Consider the following 11,833-nt stretch of genomic DNA (forward strand, 5'->3'; position numbering starts at 1 on the left):
ATGAGTTTATATCGATTAGAGTACATAAAGAAAGATTATAGTTTCATTTTCTTCTCCGGTGGTACATCGTTATTGCTACCTCCTCGTGACCCACTACCGTCGGTAGGTTCTTGCTTAATCATTGCGTGATCTGAACCGGAATGATCATTCTCACCGGCAGCACCACTATGATTATTGTTCGCGTTGTTCCCATCGGACGAATTGACGCCTGCAGTACTGTTAGTCATCTGTGGTAAGGGTAGAGGGAACTTTCGGAGCAAATCACCCAACAACATGTCGACACGCTGACGTTGAAAAATTGAACTCGGTTCCTCTTTTACCGGAGCTTCCTTTTTGGTTTGTGTTTTCGTCTTTTCCGCAACTATGAAGCGAGAACAATGGTTTAGTATAGAAGTCAAATAATGTACGCAGTAAATACATACTGGCTTTGTTGGAGGAGAAATCCCATGAATATCCTTTGCTCGGATGGTAACGGGAGTAAGAACTGGCTTCATCGAACGCTGTTTGTAAGTGATGTACGGTGGAAAGTATTCGTGAATTGAACACGCTGGCCAAATCCGGTGCCTGATATACTGTGCCAGCAATGATGTAGTAATCAGCCATCGGTGTAGCCTCGGTCGGAGAATGACGGTGCTGCTTACGTATCACGTACAGTATCGGATCTTGAACGTGGAGAGGAATATATTCCACCCCAGTCATGTTGCTGCAATTGCACAAAGTCAGAAACAAGATTAATTTCGACGTACTTAGGCATTAACACTTTACTCAAACGCACTTCAGAAGCTCCAAACTTTGGCGCTGCATTCGTACGATTTCGTTGTTGCATGTTCGATCGTAGAATGGATTCGATTTCTCCGAAAAGTAGTCCATCACATTGCCAGGGTTGAGTACCGGTATCCAGTTCGAGTCGTGCCACGAAATCCATAGCGGATTCTCTTGAACCATCGGCGTAAGCCCCAATCTACCAGGATTCATGGTGGCAGGGAAAATTAGCACTGTGCGTGATTCGAGAGTACGTAGGAAAATAAATATTGCCCGAATGCGACCGATGTTTACGTTTGCTTTTTCTCTCTTTCTCCCACTCACGCGTTTATATTCAATGCGTGAAGTGTCATATTGGTGAATGGATGTCTGTTCGCTAAAAAATATTTATTTTAATAATTTGTACTAATTCAATTCAAAGTGAAGAGACCGGAGGGATGGAGAATTTTGTATAGTGCATCAATGCCCCCGAGTGTGCATCAATTTGTGGTTGTTTTCCATTCCGAAGTTTCGCGCCATTTACAAATTTACCAGAATTACTGCAGTTTGGTTCGAATCCCGAACACAACAAAATGACTCAAGCAAGCTGTCAAACGTAGAAGCGAAGAAGAAACAATCACCAATAATAGGAAAAAGTGTCTGATTTCTAACCTCCTATGTTATCCGAATAGAGCATTTTAGATTGTGCGAACTGTCGTAATTCCCGTTCATTTTGGCAGGAAAATTAAACCTTCTATAACTTGTCGCACAAGAGGTGCAGCCGAAACCCAACGGAGCAGTCGTTTTTTCCGAGAAAACGTTCCAAAGTGCCGTTCCGATACCTGCGAAAGGGAAGCATAAAATTGCGCTGTGCGTGCCAATCTGAGGTGGAATAGTTTTACGTATCGACCGTGCCCCATTCATTTTGCGCACCACATGTGATGTGATCAAAATACAAAACAAACATCAGCTCATAGCAACGGTTCTTCCCCAACGAAAGAGCGAATTTTTCACGCTAAAGTGCACGAACAAATAAAAACAAACGCACGCCGTATAGTGAAACTACTCGGGTGTGTGGAATGTTCATAATATTGTCACCGAGTCGCACATGAGGTGGCATTCGTCGAACTAGAACCCCCGAGCCGAGTTGACTGTGAAGTACGCCGTCGAGAAAGAGAGTGAGATAAGCGAAAGAACCAACAGCATTTTGCCTGTCGGTACTATCTGGAACAAAATTGATAACAACAAACGGGAGGAAAGAGCTTGATTGAAATACTTAGCAGCATCACCATTCGCTATCGAAGCGATTGAGGTATGTAAAGGATGTTGGGAAGTTTGGGTTTTTATGTAGATTCCCTATGTTGTGTATTTAGTAAACGAATGGTGGTCCAACAGCCTTTTGCGCATCGGTTGTCTCTCAACCATCTTGAGCATTATTTATTTTAATGAAATTTGCTTATTTCTGTACTGTTAACTCAGATTCTTGCACAAAAGGTGAATACCGGCAATATCGTCTTTATCGAATTACGGGGTGCAATTAAATTCTACCAGATATGTAACATCAGTGTATTAAATACAAATTTCAATATCTTTGCAGATCTGTGCGCGCGTCCCCAAATCGTCACATTATTATTCGTCTAGCGCGTGTCAAAGGAATGTAAATAATGATTGAAACTACAGAGCAATCAAAGGATTCGAACGACACGGAAGATGAGGACGACGCTTTGTTACCGGTCAGCTTTAACTGTGAGCGCCACCGTGGCAAGATAGAGGGAATCAATTGCACCACGCAATGTTGGCGCGTAAGAGACCGTATGAAGACGGTCAGCGTGGCGCTAGTGTTGTGTCTGAACATTGGCGTCGATCCACCGGACGTTGTAAAAATCGACAAATGTGCGCGGGTAGAATGTTGGATCAATCCGGCCTCCTATTCCCCGGGGAAAGCATTGGAAATGATCAGTTACCAGCTGCAGAAGCAGTACGAACGGTGGCAACCCCGTGCACGCTATCGCTATTCGCTTGACCCAACGATGGAAGACGTAAAGAAGCTCTGTACCTCGCTGCGTCGAAATGCGAAAGAGGAACGGGTGCTGTTCCACTACAACGGTCACGGAGTACCTCGTCCGACGGCAAACGGCGAGATATGGGTGTTTAACCGGACGTTCACGCAGTACATCCCACTGTCGATCTACGATCTGCAAACGTGGATGGGTGCGCCATCGATCTATGTGTACGACTGCTCAAACGCTGGTATCATTGTGAACAGCTTCAACATGTTTGCCGAACAGCACGAAAGCGAATTGGAACAAATGCGAAATCGAAGCGGCAGTACGGCTGGACAACCGCACGCTAGCGCGGATCTGCAGGCGGACGAAAGCCGTGTATCACCGTCGCCATCTGCCGGTGGGACCGGTACGACGACGTACCGGAACTGCATTCAACTAGCAGCGTGCGCCTCCGATCAGTTGCTGCCGATGAATCCAAACCTTCCAGCCGATTTGTTTACTTCATGCCTTACGACACCGGTTAAGATGGCATTGCGATGGTTTACGCTTCAATCCACCTCGCAGCTTGTCCCGGAAGTGACCGAGGAACTGATTGAAAAGATTCCGGGACAGCTTAACGATAGACGCACGATGATGGGAGAGCTGAACTGGATATTTACCGCCATTACGGACACGATCGCGTGGAATACGCTTCGGCCTGAGCTGTTTCAGAAACTGTTCAGGCAGGACTTACTCGTAGCGAGTCTGTTCCGTAATTTCCTGCTTGCCGAGCGCATACTGCGCGCGTACGATTGTACACCCATCTCGAGTCCAGCACTACCCCCTAGCTACCGGCACCCGATGTGGTCTGCGTGGGATTTAGCGCTTGATCAAGCCCTCGCCCAGCTGCCGGACATCCTAGAGAAGGGAAAACCATTCCAGCATTCGCCCTTCTTCGAGGAGCAACTGACGGCGTTTCAAGTGTGGCTGGAAGGCAGCACGGAGCAGCGAAGCCCTCCGGAACAGTTGCCAATCGTGTTGCAGGTGCTATTGTCGCAGGTTCACCGCTTGCGTGCCTTGGAGTTGCTGGGACACTTTGTCGATCTCGGACCGTGGGCCGTTAATTTGGCACTGAGTGTCGGTATCTTCCCGTACGTCCTGAAGCTGTTGCAAAGTTCGGCGAAAGAGTTGCGACCCTGCTTGGTGTTCATTTGGGCGAAAATAGTAGCGGTCGATGGAACATGCCAGATCGATCTGATACGTGAGCATGGTCACAAGTATTTCCTTAACGCCCTGCTAGAAACGAATCCGGGTGGTCAACCGTTTAAGGGCAATCACCGAACGTACGCTGCCTTCGTGCTGGCCAGCATTGTGCATAACTTCCCCAACGGACAGTCGAGTGCACTGCAGGGTCAGCTCGTTTCAATCTGCCTCGATCAGCTGAACGACGATAGTAACCCACTGTTACGACAATGGTTGGCCATCTGTCTGGGCCATCTGTGGCAAAATTACGAGCAGGCCCGCTGGTCCGGTGTGCGAGACAATGCGAACGAAAAGCTTTACCCGTTGCTTAGCGATCCTTATCCGGAGGTGCGAGCTGCTGCCGTCTACGCACTGGGAACGTTTATTAGCTCGGTGAAGCAACGATCCGATCATGCAAACAACATCGATCGTTCGACGGCGTTGCACCTTTTCGCCACGGTAAGCAACGATATGAGTCCGCTCGTGCGCATGGAGCTAATAGCGGCAATCCAGTGGATGGTACTGTTCTTCGAATCGCAGTTCGCCGGGACGTTTCTACAGTTGGACAGCCCCGAACGTAGCACGAACCCGATGAAACGTGTTTCAAGCACAAGCAACATCCTTGGCGTCGGCAAAACATCTACGCGGCAAAGCATGGTTGGCTTTTTTCAAAAACTGTGGAATGGATTCATCTCCCTGTCGAAGGATCCGTTCCCGGAGGTGGCTACGATGGCACAGAAAGTTGTCGATTATGTACGAGCCGACAGCGCAAAAGAAGTAACGGTTTGCGAGAAAGGCTCACACCATTCCGGTAGTACGTCCAGCGTAAGTTTGCCTCCATCGCCAAACACTCGGGTTGGTTTTCTGGCTGGTGAATCACCACCAACGCATAGCGGATTGCACGGCTCGAGCGATAACGGTGGTAGTCATAACAGGCTCGCGAATCAACAAACGCCCTTAGCAATGAAGAAGCGAATCCACATCGTAAACGACAGCCCATCGAACGATTACATCGACGGACAGGATAAGCCATCATACCCGTCCACCCACTCTCTGCAAGCATCCACCACCCCGCTGAAACCGATCGTTGGGACGAAATTTATCGAATGGTCGGTCAGCTTTTTTGCCCAACCGTCGAAACGCATGAACGAAACGAGAGCGGCCGGTACGGACCACAATTCGTACGAATTTCTCATCCGAAAGTCGCGCTGGTTGCGCAACAAAGAGGTACGGGCCGAGGGTCGGTTGCAGCGAAAGAAGGCAATCTTCAAGCGGCTAGATGTGCAGAGTTGGTACTGCCGAACGCAGCATGCGCCAACGATCATTAAGCTGAATCCGTACGACGAGCAGGTGGCTTTTGCCTACAAGTAAGTGAGCGTAGTTTGGAAGTATTCTTTCTGTTAGCTACTCATAGTCGTGATCAGGACAATGAAGAAGCCGGTTTTGAAATCTGAATTGTGTTTCCTTCCCAGGGATCGAGTTATCGTAGTGAACATGAATACGGAAGTGACGCACACTCTTACGCCCCAAAGACAATCCATTTACGACAGCTCCAGCAGTCTGATCAGTAACACCAGCAGCGGGTACCAATCCTTGCAGCATCATGGAACGCATCGGCTAATGAATCAGTCGATCACTTCTCTTGACCAGCACCATCCGTCACTTTTCCAGTCACAGCAGCCGCATTCATTTCCGCACCACCAATCGAAGCCGTCGAGTGAATCGTTACCCACGCATGGATTCGGCAGTCACGCGCTCGCCGTTACATCGCTGGAGTTCCTCAATGCCCACGACGTCGGTGTAATAATGGCCGGGTACAGTGACAGTACGATACGGCTGTGGCGCCCGAAGGATACAAGCGATGAAAATGAATTGCTTTCCGCATGGCACGGTTTGCTGGATTTCAATACTTCGAGCGCAGCGAAGGTGAGCTGTACGGAATCGGCACCGGTAGCGCACGGCAGCAGTACCGCGCCAGGTGGCCTAATTCTTGCGTGGCACCAGCGTTCGCAAACGATCATGGCGGCGGGCGAAGCGAAATACATTCGTCTGTGGGATGCTGAACGGGAGATGCGTATCTGTGATATTCCGAGCGGGTCCGACACGGCCGTACTGAAGATGTCCTGCGCGCCGAATGGTTTACTTGCTGCCGGATTTTACGACGGAAGTGTTCGCATATTCGATCAGCGCTGTGCACCGTCGGAGACGCGATGTGCGACGATACGCGAACACATTAATCCCGTGCTGGCCATCTGTCTGCGGGATGATTGCGAATCGCTCGTGACGGCCGGTGTTGATGCGGTGGTACGCTTGTACGACATACGGAAGGCGTACTCCTCCGTACAGCACTGGAGCGCCGGCACGGATGTGTCGGCAATGGCCATCCACACGAGTGCGGACATTTTGGCCTGTGCGACCAGTCAGATCACCATCTACGGGCTTGACGGGGTGGTCCTCAGTACGGGGCGCAGCAACGAAGGATTTATGGCTCCCAGGAAGGGGGTAGCCTCGTGTCTGTCGTTCCACAAGTTTAAACTCAACCTGGCGGCGGGATACAACGACAATACCGCGGCGGTTCTAGTGCCATAAGGGAATATAGGATGGCTAACGCGTAGAAACTAAACAACAAACTTTGCTTCATTCCGCGCATATAATTTGCTTTCGGATGCATGCAAAACCAGTAACTTGTAAGCTACAAGGCAACGACACTCGCAGGTAAGTTGACCTCCTTAGTAAGCCGTCTATCAAAAATTGATTACGAGAATGGTTTCTATGGGGTGATGTTTATGCCAAAATGTACTTTCCATTTGTTGCAGGTAATGTTGCTCACAAATCAACTATTGCCGGTCCAATCAGCCTGATAGCAACCGTTGAACCCGTATCACCCATTACTAATACCGTCAGATTGGATGGCAACAGATTTTCAACTGAAAATCCAGATACGCCATTGCGTGGGATCTCGTTCCCAGTTGCTTGCTAATACGCTAGCGCCATGTAAAATGTATTTTTTCCAAACGATGTACGACAACAAAAAAAATCGCTTAGAAAGCAACACGAAGCAAAGATGATTAAATGGAATGAAAGTTTCGAAGCAACTTTAATTGAAAGTTCACAAACATTTGGTTGTTCCGAAATCGTGCAATATTAACCCCTAAGCCCATGGTACGTACATATCATGTAGTTGCCTAAAGTTAGTCACTAATCCGTAGTCGATGTAGGTAGAAATAATGTAATTATCTACTTTTTTATATGGTTTTAAATGATCGATACCGTATGTTGTGCATATTTATTATGTTAATGTTGCTTAGTAGCTTAGTTTACAACATGCGTTAGGCATATTTCCACAGGTTGTGCTTGGGTTTTGAGTGTTAATCAAATTATTTTTTTGTTTTATGCAATAGATGCAATAATGTTGGCAATAAAACTATTATTCAAACATAACATTAAATCATTCGGTCGATGTTTTTAGTAGTTATAAAAAAGATGTGTAGTTAGTTTGTTGTATATATATTCTTTTATAAAAAGTTTGTTATATCGGTAATAAAAAAAAAACTTGTTGTTGCTTGTTAATGATTTGCTCTATGTGATGCTATTTTGATTAACAATTTCCTTGCTTAACTATGTCACTAACTGTATTATGAAACTCAGAGAACTATGAGTACTTCTTGTATGTATACTGCTGCTATTTGAATTATAATAAATTACTAACATATAATTTTACAGGTATGGTCTTTTGAGAAATAAATAGTTTATATGAATGCGTACGTTATAAATGGTTGTATTGAGCTTGGAATATCCGTGGGATTAACATGCTCAGAATTGGTCAAGAGTTTGTGGGCTTTGTGAATGGGCATTTCTCTATTTAAGTGATTACAACCATGGCATTATATTGGGATCTAATCAGAATTTGCAGGATAATGAGGATAATATTGCGACCACCACCTTTGTATGCTAGATGAAAGAGAAACTCTTGAAGCTTTTGTGTTGTTTGCAGAAATATTTTGTAGATGACGAGTAGTGTGTTCATCTTCTTTTAACCATGATTGCAAAAACAACTCCGTCCGGGCCGGATGTTTCTGTTAGTTACTACAGCGGCGGATCAAACGGTAGGCGGAGTAGGCGGTCGCCTAGGGCCTCGCCGTGTTGGGGGCCCCAAAAAATGTGTGTAGTAGTTGTATACATAGGCCCAGTCTCCTATGCTAGAGGGCGCCCCGAAGGGTACCACAAGAGGCCCCTGGCGAATTTTGAAGTTGGGACAAAATGCCCCGGAATTGGCCAGCTTTTTTTCTCGCATAATGACATTAAACACGTCTGCCTGTCGGTGTCACATTCCTATCAAACGCATTAGACGCGTGTTTTGTCATCTGGATTGATAAAGCGGATAGTTTTGTAGCCAAGATCTTCGACGCTCTCGGCTTGCTGGGTCCAAAGATAATCGTCGCTAAACTATTCATGCAGCAACTAAAGGAGTCACGGTTCACTTGCTTACAGCAATTGCAAACGCGAACCAAGTATTGCAATGGTCGGTCATCCCTGAAAGAAAACCAACTGGTGATCGTCAAAGAAGACAACATGCATCCTTCCTTGTGGGCAATGGGGCGTATTATTTCGGCACATCCTGGCAAGGACGGAACAGTTCGCGAGGTGACGCTCCGCACAGCATCCGGTAAACAGGTCGTACGCGCAGCAAACCGGTTGGTAATGTTATCCAATCCAAATTCTCAGCAATTTGGATAAGAAGATTGGCACTGGCACTGAATAGCATGCAGCAACAAACCATGTTCACGTTTATTTACTTTCATAGTTGTAAATAAACAAAAAATAACAAATAGACAAATAATGGTAAATAACAAGGCAAGGCACATACCCATATATACCCATAAATTCAATTTCTTTGGTGACCGGAATGTGAGAATTAAGATTTATAAAGGAACATTCCTTTCACATTCCTATCAAACGCATTAGAGTGAAGGGGGAAAAGGCAAAACGGACCCTGCATCTCTTTCGTATTTTGCGCCGTTCCGTCCGTCCAAAACGCTCAGAAACGATGGAATTTTTGGTTTCTGACACCAAGAGAGCATCCAAACGAAGAGGTAGCACAAATTTCCGTACCACGTGGTAGCATTTCATTTAGCTGTACCCTTCCCTCTACTGATCATAGCGCTTGATCCGTCGATTGATCTTTCATCTCTTTCCGTTCGTCCAAACAGCACAGCGCTTACCATAACTATACACAAGTTTATTTTTATGGAAATAACAATGTGGAATATTTATGGAATATATTTATAAATGGAATCCTTTCAAACCCCCGGACATTCCATGACGACAAGAGATATGAATATTGGAAAATAATCGAACAATAAAAAATGAATAATGTCTTCGAAAATAGTGTCACTCCACGTTTCCTACTCCTAATAATTAAAAATCTTAACTGCTGTACAGTTATGACACGCACTGTAGGAACTGGAAGGATAAAATGAGACGGAGGATTCTCGCCACAGTACCTGAGCTATTTACTCTATCGATCGCTCTCGGGAGAGTGCTCTTGTTTGATAGTATGTGTAACTAATAGCCAATAGTAGAAGATCTTTAATTGATCAATAGCATCACAGTGACTGATAACGTGAGCAAACGTCATGTACAAACATGGCGGATCCTTGTGCGGATCAGATTGATGTTATCTCCTTTCGTGGATGCTCTCTTGGTGTCAGAAATCACAAAACTTGTCGCTTTTGGCGAGTACGATCGCATACGCGGAGAGACTTCGACGAAAGGAAAAGCGCACAAATGATATGCAATGACGACTAAGATGATCGTGTGCACCTCTAGCTCTTGTAAGCTGGACACTAGCCACTAACGGTGATTAATTCTTTCCATTTTGCTCTCTGTTGTCCCCCAACAAAGATTGTCATCAAGAAGAAGAATAACCATGTGGGAATGTGGGAGGCAAACAGTACCGCGAGTTAATCCGCTGATATATGTGATATGTGATATTAACATCTATTGTACTGCTCTTTATCCGTATCGTCGTATGCTGAGCGGTATCCACGTCCTTCAGGCACCGGCGCAGCTCAGCTCGTCGCTATATTCCTGCAAACCATATACTCAGTACATAACCGCATGCAATTATTAGGCGCGATCGGCATCTGCTGGTGGCGACGCTTTCTTCAAAACGCTTTTACGTACATGCGTGTTTATATGAAATATTTTGTGGACAGTGTTTTTGTGTGTTTATTAAAAGTTTATTTAATAGTTCGATGTTCGGATTCGTGGTTAAGTTGAGAAATGGGATCAACGGCGGATCAAACGGTAGACGGAGTAGATAGTCGCCTAGGGCCACGCCGTATTGGAAGCCCCAAAAAATGTTTGTAATGCCCTTCTTACTGCGCCTTTAGCTTTGCCTCATTTGAAGGGCCTCAAAGCCCCCCAAATTCATCGTTTTTTTTAATTAGAGGCCCCATTTATAATTCCGCCCTGGGTCTCCAAACGGATTGATCCTTCACTGAGTTACTATATAAATTGCAAGTAGAGAAAACGATTCTCAAATCAAATGATTACTCATTATTATACAAATGTTAAAAAGCCTAATAATAACTGAGAAATTTTAGCAGTTAAACATGTACTATCTGAAGAATGATGTTGCCATCTGGAACATGTTGAAAGGAAATTAAATTTCTTAGCAAACATGGAAAGATAAATTCTTTGGTCGCATTATAAAACAAATGCTAGATCGTTTTGTCACATTTTGAAAATCATACAATACATACAATGGATACGAACTAGCACCAAAACTATATAAAGATGGATTTTTTTTCTTTCGCACACAAGTCATATTGATACGTTGAATTATTTTTAACAAATTTCATTTATTGCTAAACTACACATACATCCTGCTTCGGGCATATTTCGGAATTCCTGTATTGCTTCCATACGTTTTACTATACACCACTGTTCAATGTTCTGATGGTTTAAAAGAGAATTTTCAAACAACAAACATGAACAACACAATTGGTCAAATTTATACGAAAATTAAGATAACAATTGGTTTGTTAACTTGCTGTGTTCGGAAACGTTTCGCGCCTTACGCTGACTGTATGTATGGAAGGTGTTTATCCGTCTAGAGTGGCCTACAGCTACACTAACATCATTTGTTGGGAAGATATGTCATTATTTATAGGTATAGTGGCAGAAAAAATGATTTTTTCTTCGTTTGGAAGATTTGTAGTAGTTTGTTTTTAATTGCAAAATCTCGTTCAACATAATAGCTAACGGTTCCAACGTTTTACATCTACAGAATATATCTCTCTTCGCTTTTCTCCCGCCCGGCGCATGGTTTCTTTGTATTTTTTCTGTAAAAAAAATCTTAACGTTCGAAAAAAGAATAGGTTGAATGAGTAATATAAAATAACAGATTGTGAATTTGCGCCATGTTACACAAGCTTTTTTTCTGTTCAACTGTGTACACTGAGTACGTCTCTAGCCACCAGTGCAAACTTGTATGGAATAGGTGAAATGTGAGGCACAACGTTAAAAATGCTGCTTTAATGTCTGGCTTTATGGTAAAATTTTGCATTTTCAATTTCGTAATCCAAAAGTTATTTGTTAATTGAGTGGAACGACTAAAATAAAAGAACGAAATGGCATGATAATTACCAATGAATGGCTGCATTCAATTTAACGTTAGCGGAAGGAGACGTTAAATAATAGCAGCCAAATAAAAGTCCCAAAAAAAGGAAAATCTAACGTTAAAACTAACTGGACGCGATGGTCTAAACGGTATGCGCATCCGTTTCATCAATTGCACACTACTGCGCCACAGTAAAACAGGAGCTAAGAAACGTATTTAATAAATTAACAATCGCCTT

At 44.6% G+C, this 11,833-nt stretch overlaps 2 protein-coding genes across 2 annotated transcripts; one reads left to right on the forward strand and one right to left on the reverse strand.

Moving 5' to 3' along the window:
• Positions 1-2: 2 nt before the first annotated feature.
• Positions 3-1,000, reverse strand: LOC128303847 (mediator of RNA polymerase II transcription subunit 6). Its single transcript, XM_053040923.1, has 3 exons — positions 776-1,000; positions 423-703; positions 3-361 (listed from the first exon to the last, which is right to left on the reverse strand). Exons 1-3 carry the CDS (start codon positions 973-975, stop codon positions 36-38), a joined length of 807 nt encoding a protein of 268 aa, XP_052896883.1. The 5' UTR covers positions 976-1,000; the 3' UTR covers positions 3-35.
• A 759-nt stretch (positions 1,001-1,759) lies between these two features.
• Positions 1,760-7,403, forward strand: LOC128303317 (regulatory-associated protein of mTOR). The gene is made up of 4 exons (XM_053040240.1): positions 1,760-2,053; positions 2,339-5,335; positions 5,441-6,683; positions 6,785-7,403. The coding sequence occupies exons 2-3, from the start codon at positions 2,406-2,408 to the stop codon at positions 6,555-6,557; spliced, it is 4,047 nt and encodes a 1,348-aa protein (XP_052896200.1). The 5' UTR covers positions 1,760-2,053; positions 2,339-2,405; the 3' UTR covers positions 6,558-6,683; positions 6,785-7,403.
• Positions 7,404-11,833: the final 4,430 nt, after the last annotated feature.

The sequence above is a fragment of the Anopheles moucheti genome, chromosome 3 (assembly GCF_943734755.1).
Source record: "Anopheles moucheti chromosome 3, idAnoMoucSN_F20_07, whole genome shotgun sequence".
Lineage (NCBI taxonomy): Eukaryota > Metazoa > Arthropoda > Insecta > Diptera > Culicidae > Anopheles > Anopheles moucheti.